Raw genomic sequence first — 26,276 nt, 5'->3', positions numbered from 1 at the left:
TTGAAGCTGAGCACATTCTATTTGGCCAAGTTCCCCTGATAGCACTGGGCCTCATAGAATGCTCTCTGTGGGGGGTGAGGGTGATCAATTAGACTTACTTTTCTTCTGGACCTCTGTGCAGGCCTGGGAGTCTCCTTGATGAAGGGGAGGTTTCCTACAAAACAACCATAGGTAACCATTTCCCAGGAGGGTATTAGTCCCTCACTGGGCTTTAAAATGCATTTGGTTTTGATTTTTTGATTTTCTGGGTAAATGGGAGGAACAGTGATTGGGGAGATACAGCAAGTAACTTTTGCACTTGCCTTTGTAGTGTAATTATAAGGCATTTGGAGAAATATTTCTCTTCTTTATTGTCCTCAAAGAGTTCCCTCATTCTTGCAGGTGAGAAACACTGAAAGTCTGCTGGGTGCAAGCTCCAATGATGGATGTATGTAAGGTGAGGGACAGTTTTACCCTACCTCCCTCACTCCTTCCCAGCCCAGAGTAGGGCAAAGTATATAGAACATTTCTGTTGGGTACTTCCCAATGCTTCAGTTGTTCCCTCATGACTGAGCTTGGGATTGACCTTGCAGACACGTGACTTCTCCTACCCATCCTTTGGCCATTCCTGTCCTTAGCCAGCCTACCCTCTTACCTGTTTTTCCACTTAAGTTTCTAGGTAGGAGGACAAGAAATAACTGCTTCTGGAGTCCAGAATAGATTAATTCTTGCTAACATTTATAGGGCCTCTTTCATCACTGCTCAGCAAATCCCTGAATAGAGGTTCCCCTCCCTACCCCCAGCCCTTAGCAGGTGAACTCATCTCTTCATCAAAGCCATTTGGTCATTTGACATGAGTTTCATAATCTTTCTTCCTCTCCACCTGTCACACTGCCTATCACCGCTTCCAAGTATCTCTGGATCTTCAGCTCTCTTCTCACTTTATTCCTCAGGGGAAGAATTATCCTGCCACCTTCCCAAATGACCTCTCAGTCTAAGAACACTAGGTTTTCCCCCTCCCCTTTATGTTATGGTTCAGAGTTCTAGAGGATAATATTGGTTAAAGACTGCCTGCCATAGAAGCTACACACCAAATGAATAAATCCCTTCCCAGTCTAAGAACGTGTAGTAAGAATATATTGATAAACTGTTTCTGCATAAACTCATGAAGGAAAGAAAAAAATTTCACGATTTTGCAGAAGATTGCTTTAAGGAAGTTTTTGGAGAGAGGAAAAAAGATATATATGGTTGTCAAGCATACACATACAAAACAAGGTCAAGGCCAAAGCCTGACTGATCCAACTGGAAAAGATACAGTAACATAATTTCAGATTTAGCCAGTTTAGTATGCACATTGGTAGTGCAAAGAAGAAAAACCCAAAGGGGCCAGGTCCTGTCCTCCTTGTCCCACACACTAAAAAGGCAAACAAAGAAAGAAAAGAACCACATGACTGCAGAGCGAGCTGTGGAATACCCCTTTGATGGAGAATTCCTTCTAAACTGCCACTAAAGGTTGTTGTTGTTTTCTTATTCTAGGAGTTGAGTGAGAGATGGACTCAGAGCTGTTCCTCCAAGGCCTTGTGTCCTCTCATGTTTTTGGAGGATCACAAGGCATTCTGCCAAGACTCAGATCAGCTGTGGCTCAAGCCTCTGCCTACTTCCAAGGTCTCCAGGACAACATGGCAGAGCCTTGCCCCTATGGTAGTAAAGGACCAGATAAGGCACAGATGATAATGTTGTGTCTGAGTATCTATTTAAAAGCTTGTCTCTCTGAGGTGGGGAGTCAATTGAAATGCAAACATCATTTGGGTTCCACTGGCATATGAACCCAGTAATGGCAGACAAAAACTACTGTCTTTTTAACTTGAATGCTAACTTAATAATCGCATAAAAACCTTCATGTTTAATGCTTAAGCAGAATTTCATTAAAATTTCTTTGACATTAAGCAAATTTTGGAGTGAATTAGAATGGGTTTGCATTTCTTAAATTGGTCTTACTTTGGAAATAATGGAAAAGTGTGAGAGTCTTGGCTGAATTCCAATGACTGTGAGTCAACTGTTAAAGTTAAATTTTAATATTTACATATTACATGGTATAATATTTATACTAGGCAACAGATTGGGAGTGTAGAACTTAAAATAAGATACACTTTGACTTGGAATTACAGTATGGTAATCATTGCACCCAGAGAATTGGGGGCTATCTAATACCAAAACTGGTGCAGCTTGAGTAAAGGATTTTGAATATAAACACTGTAAAGCATGCAATTCTAGCTTGTACTCATGTGTTGGGTTTCATGGCAATAGCTGATTATTTGTTTCACTCTTTTTGAGATATTTAGAAGAAAGCTGGCTCATACGCAACACCATCTACTAGCTTGGATGGTAATGGAGTCAGTGAGGGCATTGGTGACCTGTCCTGAGCATGCCAGAGCTGGGCTGATTCAGGAGTGGTACAAAAGTGATGAGCTTACAAATGGAGAAAGTAGAGGAAATTGCCAAAAGGTGAATACAAACGTAGAAGGACCCTAGGAACTATCTAGTACAAACTCTGTGTTTTACATGTGAGGAAACTGAGGCCTGAAAGGGTTAAGTGAATTTGCTTGAGTCACCAAGGTAGTTGGTGATAGGTCTGAGATAGAAACCCAAGTTTCCAGACTACAACCCAGAGAGCTTTACCACTTCAAAATAGAAACCCACATGCACTTACCTGAGATTTGTCTGTTTGCGGATATATAAATAAGTAACTGGGTCTAACATCCATAGATTCCTTGGAAATGATGCTGTAAAGGGAATTCAAGAGATAATTGGAGGATAGAGTGCAACTGGATGGTATATGTGTTCATTTCAAAACCCTCAAAGTCAGGGTTCCAGGCATGCTGTGAAAAATAGTTGCAAATACTAGTCAGTATAGTATCAAGTTCTCAAGTCTGGGATGGAGAAGGGAAGAATTCAACCCAAAACCCTGACTCACCTAGTCATAGCTTTGTACAAACAGAGCTTGCCATTTGTCAGAAGGAGGATTTTTCGTATTGAGTAGAGGGCAGGACAGTTGACGCAGCCCTCTGTGGTCTCCTCTGAGATGCTCTAATATAAATCTGCCTCATTCTTAAGTTGTGGATGTGCATATATGCAAACATAGGCTTCATGAACATTCACTGTACCCTAATGTTTAGTCAGATCATTGGTTTAATAGCCTCTGGTTGTGCCTATAAGACAACATTGAGACAACCAGTTACAAAGAAAGCATTCTGTCACTCACTTGTCCATTTGGTCTGCAACTCCTTTATTTAATAACTCTCTCTGCCTTGTGCCAAATCATGGGCTTTCCTTGGAGAGTTTCCAAGTTACATTTCTCCTAAACTAATCTGACAGTTGGAATATTAGAGCATTTTTAGTTTTTAGTAATTCATGAGCAGTTTAAAGGAAAACTACCCAACACATTTTATCTGTTCAACATCCTGTTTAAAAACCCCTGGACCAGAGGAATTCTCCTTTCCCGTTTTCTTTCACCTTCCCTTTCTATTACAAAGCAGTGAGCTCATTTAACTGAATTGGGGTCAGTAAACCCAAAGGGTGGTACAGATAAAAGAGCACTAAATTAAGAGTGAGAAAACCAAGGCTGCAGTCCAAAGTCATGCCACTGACAAGGTGGATAACATTGGGCAACCCATTTCCTCTCTTTGTACTTGATCTTCCCTATAATGAAAAATGATGGCTTTATCTCCATACCCTCTAAAGACCCTTTGATTGAAGGTTGTTTTCATGCTCACTTTTCTCTAGTCTTTACATTCCTGGTTTGAACTAAAATAAAGTGTTTTGGAGGTGTGCAATATTTTTCAGGATAAATTTGCTCCTGTTGAAAGATGTATTGTCATCTCTATTGTTGTAATGTCATGGAACCCTCTTATTAATCAATAAAATTGATGGGTTAATATGTAGGGTTTTATAAGTGAGTGACCACAGATTTAATACTTTATAATGTGTAAACATGATGAGTCCATCTTAGATTGTTGTGTTCAAGTAGAACAAAAGAGGGCAAGTGTGGCCCCACTTATCTTGAGCAATTGAACATCTACTTATTTGAAGTAATTTAAATGTCTTGTTTCAGTCTCTTAAGCTACTTGCATATGAATAAGAAACCTATTTCATATCACTTTCAAATGGCTATTTTTATTTAGTTTTACTGATTAATAATTCCTTACATCTCTGTAGAAGTGAGACATTTTCCTTAAACCTGTAAATACATTACTTATAAGGCAAGAAGGCCTTTGAAGATATGATTAAGGATCTTGAGCTCTAGAGATGATCCTGGATTGTACAGGTTGTACCTAATTGTAATCACAAGGGTCTTTTATTAGGGGGAGGAAGGAGGGTCAAAGTCAGAGGAGATGTGATGACGGAAGCAGAGGTGATTTGAAGATGCTATGCTAATGACCTTGAAGGTGGAGGAAGCAGACACAAGCCGTGTCTTATAGTAAACAGATCAATCAAAGCAAGTAAGGTGAGGAGGAGATGGGTAGTGGAAGCTGGAGGGAAGGTGCAGTCAGGTGAGGATTGTTCAAGGACTTAAGGAAGATGAGTCACAAATATCTGGGTATAATTTTTTTCTGGGTGTCACTGTGCCCAAGGTAGGGCTACTCCAGAGGGAAATGAATGTTCCATTTGTCTTGAGGTATGGATGACAGAGCAGTAGAGGATTCTGCACCCTGACCTGGTCTTGGCAGAGTCATCCCATCTGCTTTCATGGAGCACACTCGTTGGTCATCAATTATAGATCTGTGTGAAATCTACATACATGCAGCCCTGGCCAATGTGGGTCAATGGTTAGAGCATTGGCCCTAGTACCAAAGGGTTGCGGGTTCCATTACCAAGCAAGGGCATGGCTTGGTTGCAGGTTCACTCCCTGCACCCAGTCTGGGTACATTCGGAAGGCAACCAATTGATATGTCTCTCTCACATTGATGTTCCCCCCCCCTCCCTTGCAGTCTCTCTGAAAAGCAATGGAAAAAATATCCTCATGTGAGGATTAAGAACAACAACAAAAAAACTACATGCATGCAAAATATGAGCATATATATCCACTGAGTGTAACACAGCATATATATTCAACATCCATTAACTTAGAGACACACAGTGGAATTTGAGACAGCTGAAGCTTGAACTTGATCATCTCCTTTCTTTCCAGTTTGCATTAGAGCATACATTACGATGAATGGAAGCAATTATAGGCTGATTCAATGACAGTGTCATCATTTATTGGAGTATAATTCCTCTAGCCAATCAGTGTTCTAAAAGTAACAATAAATTATATTAGACTTCCAGCATTACTTGAAGATGTAAGGGGCTATGGATCAATGGGTATCTGATACTTGAAAAGATTCAGCATTTAGTTCTTGTTGAATCTGTAATTAACAAATGAAACTAAACTAATCATGGTAAATTGTTCATTTGACTACATTCTTCTTGTTGAGCTCACTGTGTACTAAGGAATAAGAGGATGAAGTGCTTCAAAGTGTGGGCCTGTGCTCTTGTATGTCATGGTGCCCATCAACAAATGAATGCCTCTATCAGACCATATTTGAATGATGTGTTACTGTGATAAAATGCTTTATCCTCACAGGCTTGAACAGTATGTGTTAATCAATGATTGTTTTATAGTAAAAGGCATAGTTTAATTTTGATACAGATTTGGCTGGCACTTTCTCAAGAAAATATCAGTAAACTGAGTAGTTCTAAAAGTAATGTGTGAAGTGTACGTGAAACAGATAGAAAGAAGCTGCTGGTGACTTATTCTACTCAAAATTCTTCCCAGCAATTACAAACACCTTAGAAAGAAAACCAGCATAAAAGTCTTCTCAGCTGCAGAGTTTAGATTTCAAGACACAGTTATTGGTAGATTAAGTCACACTCTATTATTTGTTAACTTTAATTTCTGTATTTAAAAAATGCCTTTATCTTGTAAAATGAAATTTAAGTCTGGAATAGCGCTAAGGCTCTTTTAATATTTCAGAGAAGGGCTCCCACACACTAGCACAGTGTTCATGATGCTTATTAAAAATATTAGGGACCACAATGTTCAGTGACTATTTAGCATAATTTTGTTTTAATAGTTTACTATGTACCAGTGATACTCAATTGAGTCTTAGCATTAATATGGTCATAATATACAGTGCAGTGCCTACATATGGTGCATTGGGTAGAAGTATATTAAACATATTACACAAACAGAGCTCAACACCTCACATGTTATTGATCAATAATTCAACAATTAGACAATACAGCAGTCATGAAAATAAATACTGGGCTATATACCCAAGGTCTAAATGAAAATGAGATTGAGGGAACAAATGAGATTGAGGGAGATAATAAAAGACAACCAACATAGGTTACACTGTTATGCTGAACCACAAAACACAAAATATTTTATTGTTCTGAAGCAGAGCACCAAAACCAATATTGATTAAGCTAAGTAGGTGATTAAGTACACCTAGACACATTAAAAAAGTGAAAAGAAAAAGGTGAAATTAATTTTAATAACATTTTATTTAACTCAGTGTATGTCAAATACTATTTCAACATGCAATCTGTATAAAATTATAAATTTTGTATTTAATACTATTTCCATACTTAGTTTTTGAAATCTGATGTGTGTTTATACTTATAGCATATTTCAATTCAGACAAGCCACTTTGCAAGTGCACAGTTTGGCTGGAGGATACCCTGTTAGACAGTGCAGTTTTATTTTATTTATTTATTTATTTTTAAATATATCTTTATTGATTTCAGAGAGAGGAAAGGAGAGGGAGAGACAGAGATAGAAACATCAATGATGAGTCATTGATTGAGCCCTCAACCCGGGCATGTGCCCTGACCGGGAATCGAACCCTGATCGCCTGGATCCTAGGTCGACACTCAACCGCTGAGCCACACCCGGTCGGGCTAGACAGTGCAGTTTTAGACTATTCCATTACAATTTCTCTCCTCTTCTTCCTGTAATAGATGCTCCTTTGAATAAGTGATTCTTCAGAAGGCAGTGACAGTGAGACTGAATGTTTTAATTGCGAGGACTGAGGCTCAGAGTGGCCTATGATTTGCTCAGTTACACATCTTTAAGTGGCAGAATCACTCTGAGAATTTTCCACTATGTGGTCTCCTCCTTTCAAAAGTCCATCTTGTATGTGTCCGTCCATTTCATTGTTTTCTAAAAAAAAAAATCACATTTATGGACTATTAGATAGTCCATTAATAATGATAACCCATAGAAAGCTATTTTCAAAAAAAAATCTTAAAATAATGCTCCCTTGCTTCTAATACTAAGCAACTTTTCCCATGTTCTGAAACAATACAATTAGCAAGCATTTTGCAATTAGAGCCCAGGATGATATAGTAGAAAACAAAAGTGCTCCTGGAAGCAGACAACTTGCCTTCATACCTGATTCTACCCCCCATTAACTGAGTGATAGTGTAAATATTAGGCAGATAGCCCTTTTGGGTATCTGTGTCTTCATCTGTGAAATGGGAGGTTAGAGTGCCTGTCTCACCTGTTTCTCAGGGTTGTTGCAAGTCTCACGTAAGATCATACTTGTGTAAGTGCTTTGTGAAGTGAAAAGTACCATACAAGTATAACAATCTGATGCTTTTCAAAAGAGAAGCAACATTTTTAAATCTTGGTATACACCAGATTCAGTTATTTAATTTGTAATTATATTGATAATATGTGAATTCATTCACCTTCAAAAAATTACACCAGATAGACAAAGCTAAACTCTCCTCAGTCAGCCCTCAATTTCTCTTCCCTCCCCTTAGTCACACATTGCAATCCACTTTATACAGGAATTTTGTTAAGGTGAGAACATTTAGGTTAAGGCCCAGCAGTGGACATGACATAAGCAATCGGCACACCCATACTTTTGAATGACAGGTTTGGCCGGTCACCTCAGCTAAGCAGAGGCCCCTCCACAGCAGAGCACATCTGTACCAATGCTGTTGCTCTGTGCTCCCACATGTACTGTGCTTATCATATATGTAAGGGAGTGTGTTTATGCACTATGACAAAACTCAAGAATGGATTTTGCATTTGTGGGTAAATCTATTGGATCCATACTAGATTCTTGGGATAAACTTGCCTCCCATATTAACTCAAATGCTCTTTTCAAAAGATCTGGAATAAAAGCTAGCACTTTCATTTTCATACTAATTGGCAAGAATATTGGCTATTAAACCTACTGTGGCAGTATTTGCTCTAGAAAATTTTCTCTTTATTCAGTGAGAGCAGTAGAGGAGAAGAAAAGTCACCAAACACTATCATGACAATTTAAATAATGATTACAACTGTAATGATAATAGAAATAAGAACTGCTATTTGATCAAGTAACTTTTGTTTAAAATGTGAAATATTAAAATATTAAATTGCAAGGCAATGTACACTTTTATTCACTGTTTTTCAGAGAGCAAAGGCAAAGTGACAGAAGATTTTAATAACAATAGTGAGCATACCTAGAATAAGGATTGTTAACCAAGTTATTATCATTGACGTCATTAACATGTGTCATGTTTCAAAAGATGAACATGTTGTTTTAATTTGCCTTTTAAACACCCACAGCAGGGTCTCCGAGCATTGAAATAAAGCAGAGGCAGTTTATTAGAACAGAAGGAAACTATCTGGATATACTGGTCACAACTTGCATGCAAGCATTTCTGACAGCAACCCTCTGTTGAAGAGAAAATTGCACAAATTGCCAGGTATTATCATTTTTAATAAATAAACCTTCTATTTTTTCACTCCCTCCCTCCTTCTGGCTTCTATGTGATTGTGTTCAAAAAACATATTTTCAGTGGGACCATTTCTATTACAGAGTGATTGAGCTCTGATTTACACGTCAATTACCCACCTTCATGGAGATTTTCATGCTCCCCTAGCTGACATCAATGAAGCATAACTGCATAGATGCTTTATTTCATACCAGTTTTGGATAACTGAGACTGATAACTAATCATATAGAGAGACAATGTAGTATAATACAGGAAAAAAATAAATGCTTCCCTTTGAAATCTCATGTATTCTTTATGAGCTCACAATTCATATGCTTATCTCAGTCATCCATTTCTTTCTGTAAGACTCGCTCTCATGATCACAGGTGCAATTAGGACTTTACCCTTGAATACAAGCATTTGCAAAGACCAGACCCTCATCTTCTAGATTCCCCAAAGCAGAAAATCTTGTTTTCCCAACAGTGTTTTAGACCAATTTCACCAAACATGGACAGACAATCGGAGGAATTGAGCTTGGGTGCATCTTTAATCTTGTTAACTTGTCCATATTTGTCCCATGAGATCATCTTTAGTGCCACTTGGTTAGTGTGTACTTGAACTAGCTGATGTACAGAATGTGAACTCCTCCATTGCTCAAAGTCCAGCTGGAACACAGCTGCCTGATTTTGCTTCCCACCTCATGCCAACCTGAGGATGTTCCTACAGCACTTTGTTTCTATAGTCATAGCATGAGTTACCCTGTACTGTGATTATTTTTGAGTGCATTTACCTTTCCTTCTGGGCTATGACTTTCTCAAAGGCTTGTACTGTGTCTTTTTTTTTTTCTCTCAGCACCAAACATGGAGTCTCAAATATTTACTGATTAAATATACAAGTTAATTAATATATTAATTAATATCATTATCAACATTTGTCACTGAACTTGGGCAGAAAAAAAATATGTTTTCCTGTCATTTGTTTATTTAGTCAGTCAAAAAATATTTATGGAGAGCTGAACAGTAAACTTGGCACTTTTTCAGATAAATAGGAAGCAGAAATGTGTTATTCCTCTCTAGTGACAATTTCATTTAACACTCACAGTTCTCTCAGTCAGAGCAGGAAAGGAGGAAGGAAGGCTGAATTGCACTTGGGTAGAAGGAAAAGGAATGGATAACGACATAATTTGGAGTAAAAGAGACAATTTCTAAGATCTTGGTTATCTATATTCACCGTGATGAAGCTCAACATTTTCATTGTGAACTGGCTCAGAAACGCAGTCTGGAGGTGTACTAGTTTGCTAGGGCTGCTGTAACAAAGTACCACAAGCTGGGAGGTTTAAACAAAAGGGATTTATTCCCCCTGTTCTGGAAGCTAGAAGTTTGACACCAAGGTGCCCCTAGGTTTGGTTCCTTCTTCTGAGAACTGTGAGGGAGAATCTGTTCCAGGCCTCTCTCTGAGCTTCTGGTTGTTTGTTGGCAATCTTTGGCATTCTGTGATTTGTAGCAGCATCACCCCAATCTCTGTATTTATCATCAGTTAGTATTCTACCTGTGTATCTTTGTGTTCAAATTTCCCCCTTTTATAAGTTCACCAGTCATATTGGATTAGGGACTCACCCTACTGTAATATGACCTCATCTTATCTAATTACATCCACAATGACCCCATTTTCAAATAAGGTCACATTATGAGGTATGGGTGGGGTTAGGACTTCACCATATGAATTTTGAGGGGACAACCTTCGTCTCATTATGGAGGGAGAAGTATAACCCAGGAGGAAGTTATAACTATAGGTTCATGTGACGCATAAGAAAATAAGCCTGACATGAGAGTATGCATAGAGCAGCGGGAGAAGCAGGCTACGCCTGGCAGTTACTTGCTGCAGTCTTGATCTCATGCTGTTGGTCCGTTGTATGCTCGGGCCAGAGCTCTGTGGGGTGAGTATGCCAAGGAGAGTCAGGGGCCCAAAGGGTAAGCCTTAAGGGGTTAGAATTTGCCTGGGTAAAAATTAGTGAATACATGCAGATCAAAGGTTTTGGTGAGACATGAAAATAGAGGTAGCTTAAAACTGTCAATTATAAACTGCTTATTAAGGGCATTAATTTCCTTAGTTTAAAAGTAATTAAGAAAATTATTTCTGAGAAAATATTGTTTTAAATTAAGTAGTTATTGAAATTGTCTTGCTATAGCTAACTGAAAATAAAACCTTTAAAAGTGTCATTTATAAGAAGCTGAGCTATATCAAGACTTTGACTTGGAAAAGAATTCCTGATACTTAATGGGCACAGAGAGGAAATATTTTGGGCAGCTTTTTCCTAATTTGAAAGACAGAGTTGTTCTGTGTAGGTTGGCCTATATGTGTAAAATAATTATGACCTATTTTTAGCTTTTTAACTGCTCATGGGTATTAGCAGATAAAATAAGTACATAACTTGGGCATGATTTTGAAGGCATTGAATAGCAGAGCTTCTTTTTTTTTTTAACTAATAGAAGCTATTTAGAGATTAGGTCAGTGTTAAATTCAAAATAGGTGTAGATATTGAAAAAAGTACCACTTGGAACTCTGGAAGATGTAGTAAGTATAAATACCTACAAATGTTATAGATGGCAGAAATTCATTCAGGAGAGCCACAAGGAGGGAATTATAGCTTATGTTTGTCTTTTGGGTGAATTAAATACTTTTTTTTTTTTTTTATGTTTTTACAAAGATATTAGCCAAACTAAATGTATTTTAGTGCCAGATGATTAGAAGAGAAGTGAGATTGAATTATTTACCTTCATGTACATCATTACTATAGTAAATCTGTATTAGTTAGAAGTATTTTTAAAGAAACTTGTCATTTTAATATGTCAGTGTTTTTCTTTAATGTTTCCTCAAGTAGCCTTGTAAAATAACCTAATTAGGTAAACTGATTATTAAACTTCATGAAATATACAAACCAAATGGGTTTTAACTGGTTTTTATTTTCCTTCACTTAGCTTCTTCCCACAGATGTAGTTAATTTTTACAATCCCTTTAGGGTCTGTACATTTTGGTGTAAGGAAACTAATGGTTTTCCTATACTTGAATCCAAATTAAATTCTTAAACTTTTCCCTACTGGCAATTTCTAATGAAATATAATCCTAAGAAAAGTTGACCAGTGGAGTGCAAATGAGACAAATATTTATTTTTAAGTGTGATGAAAACCTGGGAGGCAAAAGGGACAAACCATGGGGTATTAGGAAGAGAACCAGTTTGGGAATTGGAAGACCTGAGTTCCTGCCTCCTAGTTTAGCCACAACCTGCTGTGAGGCCCATTACCCTTCTCAGTTCAATTTCCTCATCTGTAAAATTATGTTCCAGAACTACATGATTGGTAGTCTCTTCCTGCTCCAACAATCTTCGTTCTAAGAGACTATCCTGAATTGTCAGTCTGGGTGTGATATCACTGTGAGCTAATGAAGATGGCATAATTGAACATTCTCAATCTCAGTGAATCCACATGTGTCCTGGGTTTTATAATCCCATGAATGCACCGGTGACTTCTAATGATGAAAATGGAGTTACCTGTGTAAAGGATCAGATTTAAGGAAAAGGATATGAAGTACCTAAGGAAAGGAGGAGATGGGTAGAAATCGCTTGAATTTGAAGGCAGAAGAGACATAGGCCCATATCTTCCTTTGTCATTACCTTGATGAGGGCTTGGGACAGCTCCTCTCATCTCAGGAGGGCCTTAGTTTACTCCTGTGTTGAGTGTTTCTCTTCAGAACATATAAATCTTTCGCCTTTTAGTCCTGTGTTAACAAGGGCAGTTTCTCTGTTATTGGAGACCAAGGAATCAGACAGGTGGTCGAAATCAGAGCTAATATAAAAGCCTCATTCTGGAGAGAAGCTTCTCACTATCACTCCTTACTTCATTTTATTGCACTTCATTTTTAGTGCATTTATGGATATTGCATCTTTCACAAATTGAAGGAAAGACCCTCTACCAGTAAAAAGATTACAACTTGCTTTATTGAGAAGCTTACTTTATTGCGGTGGTCTGGAACAGAAAATGCAGCATCTCTGAGGTATGCCTGTAGTTAAATGGAACTTGTGCTTCTTTCTGTAAAGCAGAGATTCCAAAAAGATAATTTATAGACAGAAAACCAAAGACTTTTAGTTAATTAGGAATAAATTGAGTTTGACTGTTCAGTGCTTTTTATATCACCATAACATGACACATTTCATTATATCTGGCTTGTGCATTTCTTCATGGGCTGTGGAGTCCTTTGTCTCTTTGGAAAACAAGCCTGGGAGTATAAAGGTACATCAGATCATCAGGGACAGACACATGGTTTCCTGTGGCCTCTCCAGGACTCATAGGTTCAAATACAATCTGCCTGAATCATAAGAAGTTTAATTGAGTAGATAAAAAGGCCCTCATAATTATAAACTGCAGCAGATATAACAAGAGGCTAAATACATAGCTGTGGTTTTAATTAGCTGGTGCTTCAAATTAGTAATTTTGGTTTCAGTCAGAAATCAATGACATTCTATACACTGTGAAAGCCTCATGTAGTTCATTCCTCATTATGCCTCGCCCTGTGAAGCTTTCAATACAATGCCATGCTGAGTGAAAAAGGAAAAAGGAGAGATTTGGTTGCCTTCCAAGAGCAGTGGAACTCTATGGAGATTAAATCATTCTAGCTAGAGATATGAGAATTAACTGTTCTTTGTTATATGTGTTAAAAAATGAAGCAGGCAGTTTTCTTGCAACAGATAACACCCATGTCCACACTCAATCTGCTATTCAGATTTTCATCTGGAATTTGGTAGCTAATGAACTGATGCAAAATGCAGCGCAGAGCCTCCAACAAATCAGGTTGAAAGCATAGAAAGTGCCTTGACTGTTAGCCACTTAAAGGGTTGTCCTGAAAGTTAAAGCATGTTTCCATTTATTCTCTTTTTTTTCCTTCAGGGCTTTAATTATACTTTTTCCTCAGAGAAGGAAGGTAGTTTGCAAACCCAAGAGACCAAAGTACTCCAGTTCTCTTTGTGGGAGAATCAAATGTGGGCTGTCGGGGACACAGAATGAAGAGATAGCTAGAACACTGACATCTTGCTCACATTTTTCACATGTTGTTATCTAATTAAGTCTGAACATGGTAGTATTAACATAGGGAAGGAAAGCAACATTTATATAGTACCTGGTAGGCATTTTATGTAAGTCATGTAATTCAAATTTGCTCAGCATATATGTACTCACTTTGGGTAAGTTTATAATCAAATGCCTGGGGGGGGGGGTAGGGAATGGACAAAATAAAATCCACTGCTATAAGACTTAAAGATTATAGTTTAATATTTACAGTCTTGCATGATAGAGAAAATAATTATTTTCTTAACATGAAAGCATTTCATTCTATAAAATCCAAGGCCCCAGAATATATCTTAGATATTCTCTGGAAGCTTTTTTACTGATCCTCCAATGGGAAAGACTGAAATGTGATGAACTTCACAGAGTAAAACACATTTGTGTGTTAGTCATTCATGGGTTTTGACACATTTTTTCATTGTTAGCAGTTTCTTGTTCATGCCAGAACACTTTCTTTGTGAAAAGTTTTCCCAAAAGGCTTTCAGTCACCTAAGATGCAAACTATGGGAAGGCAAAAACAACAGTAACAAAAAGGAGTGACAGTGATTGAGTGATTTGCTTTTTTATGGACTTCCAAAAATGTCCTTAGGTTCTCCTATGATTTCATTACAACAGGATACCTGTGGGTATCAGCTCAGGATAGAATTCTAGTTTATCTGCAACAATGTATTTGGTAATTTCTTTCCCTTAGGGTTTTGTGACATGTGTGAATTCTGAGCCCTAGGCAGTTGGCAACACAACGTAACTTGAATTCAGTGCCTTTCTGCACAGTGTACTGATTTTTGGGAAGTCTGTAGTTGCCTGTAGTAATCAAGCAAGGACAAGGGAAGAGGATTCTGGCATACTTAAGTGGTCATAAGTACAATTTCTAATAAGTGAGTTTCTGTTTTCTCCTCTATTCTGAAGAACTGGTCAGGACCTTAAACCTAATGGGAGTAAAGAAAAAAGATTCTCTGCTCTCTCTGTAGTATCAGTTTGGTAGCCTTGACTTGTATTTTTTTTTTCTTAGTGATAACAAGGGAGACGTAAATGACTTACATGACTAATTAATCTGTTTCTCCTTTTGTCTTTTTCTTTTCATATTAGTCACTATGAACAAGACCGTACTGCACTCAAAAAAAGGGAATGGGAGCGGAGAAATCAAGAAGTTCAGCAAGAAGATGATCTCTTTTCTTCAGGCTTTGATCTTTTTGGGGAGCCCTACAAGGTAGCTGAATATGTATGTAATTTACCTTTCTGGAAAATGGTTGCTTGTTACATTTTTGAATGCAATAATCAACATTTAATCTTTTTTTAAAGCACCCAAATCATTTCCAGGAGAATATATTTTACAAATGAAGTATATACACTGTATCTGGGGCAATTGCAAGTTTGTGAGGAAGCCTTGACACTTTCTCCCACTTTAGTTATCAGAAAGGCAGCCCCTGAAGGCTTCTTCAGAATGTCAATGGATCTGTTTAGTTCTCCTCCCAATAAATGCTTTCTTTTTTCATTTTAGGTTGTTAGCAGCTGTTCAGTAGTTTGAGTGGTCTTTGAAAATCACTGTTCTAGGAGAAATGGAAAAGGCAATTATTTTTTCTGGTGGTTAATAATCATGGTTTTGGAGAGTTCCTCAACTAGCGGGGTTAGTGTAGCTAGGTTGATTTTCTAGTGGTATTCTGGCTAGTATATAGCCCCAATAATGATCACATTGTTATGTCTAAGTATTGATTTCACAATGACTGCCTCTGAACTTTCTATTTGGGGTGGAGGTTAGGGAGAGAATCTTTTTAAATTGCTGGCAGCTGGTTGTTTTTTATTGAAATTTAGCAGCAGTGTAATTTTCTGTAACAAAACAAAGATGATGTAAGAGGTAAAACAAAAAATAGAGAATGTTTTCAAGAGTTTTTATTTTAAAAGAGCACTATTTAGGGGACAGTGACTTCTGGAAAAGGACAGTTCTTAATAAAGACTGCATAGGCACAAGTACTACTTTTGGGTAGAGTGTAAGCTATTTGGATTTTGATGACTAGTGAAACCAGATTCTTGCTGCCTTGGTTGAGATGCTCAGGTGTCCTTCAAGTTTGGTTAATTCTGACAAAGATACTTAAGTCACCTAAATTAGTAGTTTTTAATTTGTCAGTAATAGTATAATTTTTAAAAAGCATTTTTTTCTATCTCAAATGATTTAATTTTTATACTACCTTTGAATGTGTGTATTTAGAGATATGATTAGTGAAGACATTGTACCTCATATGAAGGAGTTTGGACATGATTCTGTACATGAAGAGAAGTTATTGCAAGTTTTCAAGTTAGGGCATAGCTGGGACAAATAATTTTAAAAGATAATGTTGAAAATGTGTAGAATGGGTTGATAGGGAGGTAAACTAGAGGCAGATAAAGAAGCTAATGGGAGTTGATGGTAGGCAGGATTGAAGGTACAGCAAGGAAGTTCAAATGATGGGACTTGGTGTCTGTTTGGATGTGGGAAGTGTGATATTTGACTTGAGACAATGGTGGTATTAACAGGCTGTTCAGGAGGACAATAGGGTTGGTGCTTGTAGAGAGAGAAAAAAAAAATTCTGTTTTGAGCAACTTGGATTGAGATGCCAGTTGGATATTAAGGGAGAAATATCCAGTAGGCATTGGATATATGGATCTGGAACTAATGAGAGTGGTTAAGAGAGAGAGAGAGTTAGGTGTTATCATGTAGGTGGCAATGGAAGCTGTGAGAATGAATATTATCACTGAGTAAGATTACTGAGTAAGAACAAAAAGAGAATCGTGGGGAGTAGCAACACTTAAGGGGTAAAATACAGGGTGTCCCTCCAAATATGTATACACACTTTAATAGGTGATAGCTCAATTTTGAAAATGAAATGTATTTTAATAAACACTGCCTTTATTATTATTCAAAGTATGTGTACACATTTTTTTGGACACCCTATAGGTAGTAAAAGTTGAGGTCAAGAAAGTAAACTAAAAAGGAGTGAATGATTAGAGAGGTAGGAAGAGAACTCAGAGAGAATCATTTAATAGAACCAAAGGAATAAGGGATTTATGGAGGAGGGATTTGCTAGTTACATGTGTCAGAGAGTTCAGGAAAGGTCAGGACTGGAAAGTGGCTGTTGGATTTGTCAGTTAAGCGGTAATTAGTGACCTTAGGGAGAGTTATGCTTTTTGTTTATGGTGGTGGTCATTGTGGGAAGCCAAACTGTGAGGGGTTGGAGAGTAAATGGGATGTAGTAAAATAAATAGAGGGAGTAAATGTACATTTGATCTTGCAGAGAGTTTTTATATTGAGGGAGGAAGAAAGGAAGCAAGTCAGAATGCAAGGTGACAAATATGGAAGGAAGCTTTTTTAAAGTGAAAGAAACTTAAACATATTTAGAGAATTATGGGAAGGAACCAATATCAATGGAGAAGGAGAGGGTGAAGAAGGTACAGGTGGGAGAAGTGAGGATAAGTAGAGCAAGACCCCAGAGGTGATGAGGAAATACAAAATCAAGAACATGTGAAGAGTGATGAGCCAAGGAAAGAATATTGGGGGCAGGGCAAGAAGTTGTGGTTTCCATTTCTTCCAGATAGTGGAAGAGAGGTCAAAGAATGATAGATGTTTCATCCATTCTTGAGAAAAAGGAACAGACAGATGAGTTTTACATATTATATTTGGATGTGTTAGAAAAATGAGGTTTACTCAAAGGCTACATCCTTAAAATTCAATATTTACTCCATACTTAACACCATTATGAAGTGCAGCATCCTTGATTTATTTCCCCATTATAATTTCAAGTCCTGTTCAATTAGTGGTCTTATATCTTTAAGGTAAATACAATCTCTTGTTAACAATGACTGTTACATAGATGCATATTTATTTTTAGATGTAAGCAGTATATTTTTGAGTAGGCAGTTAAAAAATCTGTTATCAACATTGTCAGAAAATTTCAAAAGCCATCTGTCTTGATATGTCAAGGGTGTTATCTGGTAGAGACACAGATAGGAACATTAGTCTAGTGCAGGGCCAGGCTTGTTATGTGATTAGTAGCCTGTTGCCTTTATGCTTCTTGATGAGGAAGAGCCTTTGCTCTTGAGTAAAGACTGTGAAGGAAAGAAATAATGTTAACAGTTGATGACCTAGTAATTCTCTTTCTTTCACCATTACTTTGATGATCAGCTGCAATTTTATGCTATGTGCATATTCAGGGTTCTCTGGGTGATCACTGGACAGTAGGCCTCTCCTTTTTCCCATATTATAATACTAAAACTGATGTGCACCTCCAAAAGCTCCCCATACCTGGACTGGTGTTGATACCCTTGGAATAGATTGGCATACCATTGGTAATGGGAGTTCTAGAGCTGGCCCATAATCTCCTGGTAGAGATGAAAACATACCACAGATCTTCCTTGGGTTTCTGGTGGGAATGCTTATCAAATTAAAATTCCTGGTGGTGGATCAGGATTTTCAGGAAACTCCTTGCCATCCTAAATCCTAAAACATGGTTTGATCACTTGTCCAACATTATCAGTGGTGATAAACTAGCCAATGAACACCAGTCCCTAAGACCCATTGCCCTTTCTAGGCAGAAATAAGAAACGGTGATTTCTCATGTTCCTGGCTGATTTACTTCCTTTTCTTGCTTCACCTCTACTACTCCCAGAATGGAAAGGATGTTGACCACTCCAGCATTTGATTGGTGGGTAATATCTCTGTGTGGTCGCTCTTGTTGCTTATGCATTTCAAATTTGAGTTAGTTTGTGCTATGCTATGGAGAGGGATGTCTTTAAAAGTTATTGAAAAATATGACATGTCTAGTGTGGAAATATCAGGAGGGATGAGGAACTTAGCATGTACCGAGTGCATACTGTGTGCCAGACAGTGTGCTGGGGCTTTATATATGCGCTTGTTTAGTCCTTACAATAACTGGAGTAGGCATTTTACCCATGTTTTCCCTGAGGAATTTGAGACTCAAAGAGGTGAGGTGGCTTATCTGAAGCTTAATATCCATATAAGTGGTGAATCTAGACCCGCTTCTGTATTATTCTATATCTGTAACAGGAAACTGTTTATATTCTCTGACAAGAAGTCAGAAGACCTGATAAGCTTATCTCCTGTGTGACTTTGGGGACGAATATTCATTTTCTGACCTATAGTTTCCTCCTCTCTGAAGTGAATAATAATACCTGATAATAAAAATAATACCTGATAACAGCGACAACAACAACTAACATTTATAGCTCTTCATAGCTCAACAAGAATAAGGAAACCAAGGCACAGAGAGGTTAAGTGGCTTATCTAAGGCCATTTATGTTGGGGCAGTTAGAAGCCAAATTGAGACCAGATCTACTCTACTCACTTACATGGTTGTTGTAAGGATCAAGTCAAATAACCCAGGAAACCTTGCCTTGAAATCTGTGAAGCACTATACAAATTCAAAGTCTTATTATTATAACTAAAAAAAGAAATAGCAAATTACAGCTTAGAGAGATTAAGTGTAAAATATTAGAATTAGAAAAAAAGGAATTACTAAATCATATACATTACCTAAAATGAAATAAAAGAAAAATGAACCTCAAAACTTAAGTTATTTAATTATATTAAAAATAAATAATATGGTATAATTGCACATTAGTCTTGCGATGAAATCATGCTACTGATTTGAAGATAGCATTAGAAGCACACTGAGGCAACTTTGCATTTCCTAAAGTAATGAGAGGCACAGCTTACATGAAGGAAAGCTGTTAGTCATGAGCTGCAAACCAGACATGTAATTTATGCCTGAAAATACTTGGAAAATGCATTTCCTTGATGATGGAGAAATTGTGATTACTCAGAAAATAATGGCTGCAGAGGTTACCTTTAAGGAATCAACCAATTATCTAGAACAGGAAGTAAAGAATTGGCAAAAATTGAAAGAAGCCTGTAATTGATTGAAATGGCTGGATTTCATTTCTGCCATTTTTATAATGTTCAATCAAGACTGCCCAGAATACCTTGTTCCTTAATAGGATTGCTAAGACTCTGGAGGGTGAAAAAAACCCTTCAGTGTGAATCAGAAGTTACTCTAGTGTATAATAAGAGTACATTGTTTAGGTGTATATAAATGTATTTCAGGCCCCTTTGAGTTTTCTATCCAGTGGATCTCAAATAGACATCTTAAGATATTTAAAAACTGGTTTACAGTTACCTACCTCCAATGGTGGGAAAACAGAGAGTTGACTCTGGCCACTTTGACTTTACTGTTCATTATTGGAGATCATTGAATGATGGAGTTCTGAGGCTATGTGTCTGTGTGTCCTCACTACCTAACTCTGTCTCGTGAGTGTTTTCAATTGCCACTATTAGCCTAGCCCATAACTCCACGTGCAGACATGCCTTCCCTGAGTTAGATTTGAATGCAATGCTCTTGTTTTTTAGTCATCATAAGGAAAAGCCATGTGAAGACATCTTTGCATTTTCTGTAAAATTAGCACTGAACTGTTTTATTGTTGAAAGGTTCTTGTAACCAAACCAATAAGAAGAATTTCTTTTCATATTTTAATATCTGGTAATCATTTGTTTCATTTAATGAATTAAAGTATGCTTTTTTTTTTTTTTTATCAGACTAAGATAATTCTATAAGCTATGAGCTTTTCCTTATTACCTTAGCTACCAAGAAGCTTGGAGTTCAGTTTAATGTTCAATCACAGTAACCAAGTTAGGTTCACTTTTGCTTTTCTATTTACATGCCTTTTACTCCAAATCTTTTATTTTGACATAAGCAAGGTGTGAATTATAACTTGATTCTGTTCAATTCAACAATTTATTGAGTACCTAATATGTGCCATACATGTTGCTAAGTCTTGAAGGTAGAAAATTAAATAAAAGGTGCTCACTGACTTTTAAGAGTGCATACTTTTGTGCAGGAAAGAAATCACAACTATAGAATAGTCTATATTGTAGGAGGTTGATTTTCTACAATTACTTAGAGAAGTTTCAATTTTCCTCTAATTTTATTCATGTAGATACAGTTTTAGACATTGGCCAGTTTAGGACTTCTCCTAATTTTAAGCTTATTTTAAAACCTAGAGATGTAAAAATACATCTAAGCATGCATCAGAAACCCAGATCATTGTAACAGTAGACATAAATGAACAGTAGACATTTTTTTGCTGCTATTCTTATTTCTGTTTTACATTTGAGGAAATGTGGTAAAGGTGGAATAATGTGCCGAAGGTTACAGAATGGTAAGGGGCAAAGCCAGAGCTCAAGTCTGGTTTGGTGTTCTGTCCACCATTTCTCACATTAAAACCTAACCAAGGCACTCTCCATTGAAGTAAAGATGAACCTGTTCCTTTTATTTACTGCTGAACAGGAACAGGAATATGATTAGCTTGCTTGCAAGCAAATGGGCCTTGATATTCTTGACTCTTGATGTGGTTGGCCTAGAGAGAATGAATTACTTCTTAGGGATTTGAGGTATTTTAGTGGTGTTTGTGACAGCATGGGGCAAGGTTCTGACTTTGTAGAACTCTGTTTCAATGAAAATTCAATGAATTTTCAATAAGTCAAGTAAAATTTAAACGAAAATTCAATAAATTAAACTTTGAGCTTCCTGGTAGCTAAGGCAAAAAGGAAAAGCTCATAGGTTATAGAATTCTCTTTGCCTGATATAAAGAAGCATATTCTAACTCAGTGAATGAGACAATGTAAAATGAAAGCATTTAAAATGGGAAATTAAGTGGTTGTTTCCCCTTGTTGGGTAAAATCCTTGAAGATATTAGTGTTTATTAAATGGTCATTTAACCTTTGAAGTAAACAGTTTGAGGGGCCAGAACAATGCCTTGCATCAAATTCTTATGGAGCCCTCAGCTCAATAAAATGTTTTTATTCTGAATTTAAGGATTGAATAGAGAAACTGGTTTTGGCTGCTGCCTAAATAGTTCATTGCTGTTGAAGAAGAGACAGATGTATACAAAGAGTCTATTCTTGTCTTAGCTGAAAAGTAATTTCTGCCATTAAAATTGACAAACCTAGGGCCTTTAGGGAGTAAGGGTGATTTTTACCTATCTTTATCTATTAAATATGCCTTTCAAATATACTTCTGAAAAATGGAGCAATTGTTCAGCTGAGGATTATATAAAATATTAATTGTTAAATCACTACTTCAGCACCAAGGTTGCATCTAATGCAATATAAGATGTTTTTTGAAGATAAGAAACCTAAATTGACATATATGTATTTGTTTTCTAAAATTCCCCATTCCCCCACAGATCTCTCTTAGCATATATTTAGCATACTTTTCATTAATCTTTGAAATCATATTTTCCAAACTGCCTTTGTTTCTTTGGAAGTGCCTTCTGTAATTTAACATATGGTATGAGTTGAATCCTACATACAACATATGGAGATCATACTAATAACAAAGCCAAGGTTTCCAGTTTGACTCCCTATCTGGTTGTTCCTTCTTGGTATCTTTTTCTGGCTACTCTTCTTCTTCCAGTCTCTTAAAGGTTGATGTTTTCCAGGGTTCTCTCCTGAAATTGATCTTATCTTTCTACATTTTCTTTCCCTGGGTGATTTTATCCATTTTTGGCACTTCACTCTCCATTTTCACACTCTCCCATCTTCACATATAGAGAATAGCACACAACCATACAGCCTAGGTTTAGACAGAGATACCAGAATTGGATAAGCACACTTTCTGTGTGTACCAAGAGACTGGGCAGTGTTAAGGGCCTGTGAGAAAGCTTAAATGTTAAACATATAGCTTCAGTAGAGGATTTACCACTGTGGAAGTTGTCACCCCCTCCTGTGCATGGAGAACAAGGCTATGGTTCCTGGGGCATAAAGGCTACACAGGGTGGGTGTCTTCCCCATCCATCCAATGGCCCTGCTGTCACATGCATACATGGGTGCCAGTAGCCTTGTTTCATTGCAACATCTTGGGCAAGAATAGTGAAGGCTAGGCAGAAAGAAATGCTTTGCCCTTCTGAATTCAACAACTTATTTTGATAACATCTTTAGCAGGTAAAGAGCATAATAAATACTGACTTTCAAAGTTGAGAAGCTGAGCTCACCACTATTTTTAGTTATGAAAGGCTGTGCTTTCTATATTAAAAATATACAGGAATTTAATTATTTAAAAAACAATCACAGCAATTTAAATAAGATTAGTATATCCTACAGGGATAGCTGGTATATTTGCTATCCATAGAATGAGGATAAGCCTTTTTCATTGTATAATTATAAATCCTTTATAATTCCAATGATCAGTAAGCAGAAGTTTTTAATGACAATGTAGAATGTAACAGTTCGGCTCAACTGATATAAAGTAAGTTATTTTGCTAATAAAATTCATAAACAACATAATTTAAAACTTTCTCCCAATGAACATGTTTAAGGACAGGCCAGGAGTATACAAATATTAATCACACAGTTCATTTCAAGAGACTATTTCAATAGTGTTATTGATTTTTTTTCTTACATAGCACATGAAAAGTATGAATAGCACCATAAGAATTTTATATAACTCTATATGCTAGTCTACTTAGAACATCTGTTTGAAACATTAACATTACAAAACACAAACCTATTCATTCTCTCTCCTCCCACCCCCATCTTTTTGTTATTTTAGACAAACAAAGGTGATGCACTTGCCAACAGAGTCCAGAGCACACTGGGAAACTATGATGAAATGAAGGATTTGTTAACTAACCATTCTAATCAGAATCATCTAGTGGGAATCCCAAAGAATTCCATACCCCAGACTCCCATCAACAAAAATGAACCAAGCTTTTTCCCAGAACAAAAGGACCGAATGATCCCACCTCACCAGGATAATACTCACCCCTCAGCACCAATCCCTCCACCTTCTGTTGTGATACTGAATTCAACTCTAATACATAGCAACAGGAAATCCAAACCTGACTGGCCACGAGATAGCCATAACACTAGCATTGTACCAGCCAGCCAGGCCAGTAATCAGCCAAACAAGATGCAGCCATCTATACAGGACCAGCCCCAAGCTAGACTGGAAGACTTCTTTGTTTATCCAGCTGAGCAGCCTCAAGTTGGAGCACTTGAGGAATCAAACCCACCAGTAAAAGAAGACAGTTATCTCAAGTCCAGTGGAGGTGATACATTCAAAGAAATCTTTCAAACCAACTCACCAGAAGCATCTGAATTTACAGTGCAAGTGCCTGGGTCTCCCTTACTTGCCTCCTCTTTATTGGCTCCTAGCGGTGGCCTTTCAGTTCAAAACTTCCCACCAGGGCTTTACTGTAAAACAAGCATGGGGCAGCAAAAACCAACTGCGTATGTCAGACCTATGGATGGCCAGGACCAGACACCAGAAGTCTCTCCAACACTGAAACCTTCAATTGAATTTGAGAACAGCTTTGGGAATCTGGCATTTGGATCACTCTTGGATGGAAAACCCAGCACATCCAGTTCAAAGACTAAACTGCCAAAGTTCACGATTCTCCAAACAAGTGAAGTAAGTAATTTTAAAGTTTTGTTTTGTTGTGTGTTTTTTTAATTCACTGTGATAACCTCTACAATCAAGTATTCACAGATAGCTGTTATTTACCTTCTCCAGCCATAAATGAGAGTCTTCAAGGTCAGAGTCTGAGTCTTGATCTGTCACTTGTGATTTGACTGATTAACACTCTGCAAACACAGTAAAATCTCTATAACTTGGAATGACGAAAGACAAGGTCAGTCTGAGTGAATGAAAGGTTGGAATTATAAAGTAGTTTCAGACAATACATTTGCAATAGTATGTACAAATTTAATAACACCACTGGATATTTTAATTGGTCATAAGCAGTATGAGGCCCATGAAAAGACTGTGGGTCACCATAGGCCTGACTAACCAATAGCATATCATAAACAAAACACAGAAGTTACTTAAGGTACAGAATGTACAAGTGCGGTTTGCTGGAACCTGAAGTGGAAGGTATTCTTTAAGAATCTTAGCTTCTCGAGTGCTTGCAGGGCTACTCCTTAGTAAGACCTTATTGTCATCTTCTACATTCCTCAGTCTTTCCTTTTGCATCACTACCTTGAGCCCTTCTATGAAAATCAAAGGCATTATGCTCAACCAGAATTCCACTGGGTTTAGAATGACTAAATGCCCTACCCATCTCAGGAATTATTGCCTTGTAAAGGAGAAGTCCTGAGGGAGCAAAGCCTCTCCTAAAGGAATGAATTGCTAATGATTGGATCTCAGGCCTTGTGGCCCCTGGGTAGTGGACATATATTAGGTGCCCCTCAGATACCATCATGTAAGCTGCTGCCTACTGTACCTCAAGTGCTTGATTCAATGAAGCCGCTGCTTTTAGATTGGATTCCTGTTACTGGTGACTAGAAGCTTGAAAAGGCATGGAGGAAGAAAGTAGGTTAAAATTCTTAATAAGAGTCACAGACAGTCTATATTGTTGCAGATTCCAATTTAGTGGTGTCTAAATTAGAGAAGTCTGACCATATGTGTCCTCTGGCTTTTCTTCCTTTATTCATACTCAGCAGATGCTGTGATTTTGGAGGATTATGAGAACACAAAGGAAAGGAGGACTGGAGCTGTTGGTTGTATTTTATGAATGCATGTTTTATTGTTTCATTTCTGAGGAAGGTTTGATTTTTGTATCATAATTCAAGTCTTGTCAAGCTTCCTCCTAAGTATCTCCCCAATCTTTCACCTCTTCACCCTCACTGCCTTTGAAGTGCCCATTAACATCTCTCACCTGGACTGCTGTGATAGCCCCTGATACCAGGTCTCCCTCCCTGTATTCTCACCTTTCTTCCAAACCATCCTCCATGCAGGCTGATCTAATGGGCAGATCTGGTTATGTCACTCCCTGTTTTGTATTCTTCAATGTCTTATGGCTTACAGGAAAAAGTCCAGATTTCTTAGTCCTGCATACAAAGCTCTTCACTCTCTGATTTCATTCTCCCTTTCTGACTTCATATTTTACCATTGTTCATACACAGATGAAATCCCAGACATATGGAACCACATGTGGTTTCCTATTATAGCATGCTTTATCACACTTCCTTGTTTTTGTGCGTACTGTTTCTTCAGCATACAATGTCTTTCCCTACCCTCCCTTTTTTTTTCCTGGTGAAATCCTGTTTCTCCTTCAAGTCTACTCAGTTGCCACATTCTCTGTGAAAACTTCCTTGATTTCATCAGGCTTAATTACAAACTTTCTTCTGGGCTCCTTTAGCACCTTGTATACACCTTGACAGGTACTTTTTTCATTGTATTATAGTTACTTGTTTATGTGTCTATCTCTGCTACTAGGCTGTGAGCTCCTAGAGAGCAAGGAATATCTCATTCTTCTCTGTATCCCAAGTGCCTAGCAAATGCCTGGCACATAGTATATTCTCAATAAATATTGTTGAATGAATACATTTCAAAAACGGTTACTTGATTACATTTTCTAAGCTACAATGTTAATCAAATAATGTGA

The 26,276-nt window shown here is 37.4% G+C and overlaps 1 protein-coding gene across 7 annotated transcripts in view; it reads left to right on the top strand.

Annotated features, from left to right (window-relative positions):
- Window positions 1–26,276, top strand: part of AFF2 (ALF transcription elongation factor 2) — a 383,765-nt gene that overhangs the window by 102,967 nt on the left and 254,522 nt on the right. For 2 of the 7 annotated variants that reach the window (XM_087829415.1, XM_016203682.2), the window contains exons 2-3: window positions 14,934–15,054; window positions 23,441–24,301. In XM_087829415.1, coding sequence (XP_087685541.1) covers window positions 14,934–15,054; window positions 23,441–24,301 — 982 coding nt within the window. Of the gene's footprint in view, window positions 1–381; window positions 437–8,584; window positions 8,725–14,933; window positions 15,067–23,440; window positions 24,302–26,276 lie in introns of all 7 variants that reach the window. The other 5 variants (XM_087829414.1, XM_016203681.2, XM_016203684.2 and 2 more) reach the window with 4 other exon arrangements.

Source organism: Miniopterus natalensis, chromosome X (genome assembly GCF_054644295.1).
Source record: "Miniopterus natalensis isolate mMinNat1 chromosome X, mMinNat1.hap1, whole genome shotgun sequence".
Lineage (NCBI taxonomy): Eukaryota > Metazoa > Chordata > Mammalia > Chiroptera > Miniopteridae > Miniopterus > Miniopterus natalensis.
Note: the sequence above shows the minus strand (reverse complement) of the source record. Positions and strands in the feature narration are given on the sequence as shown.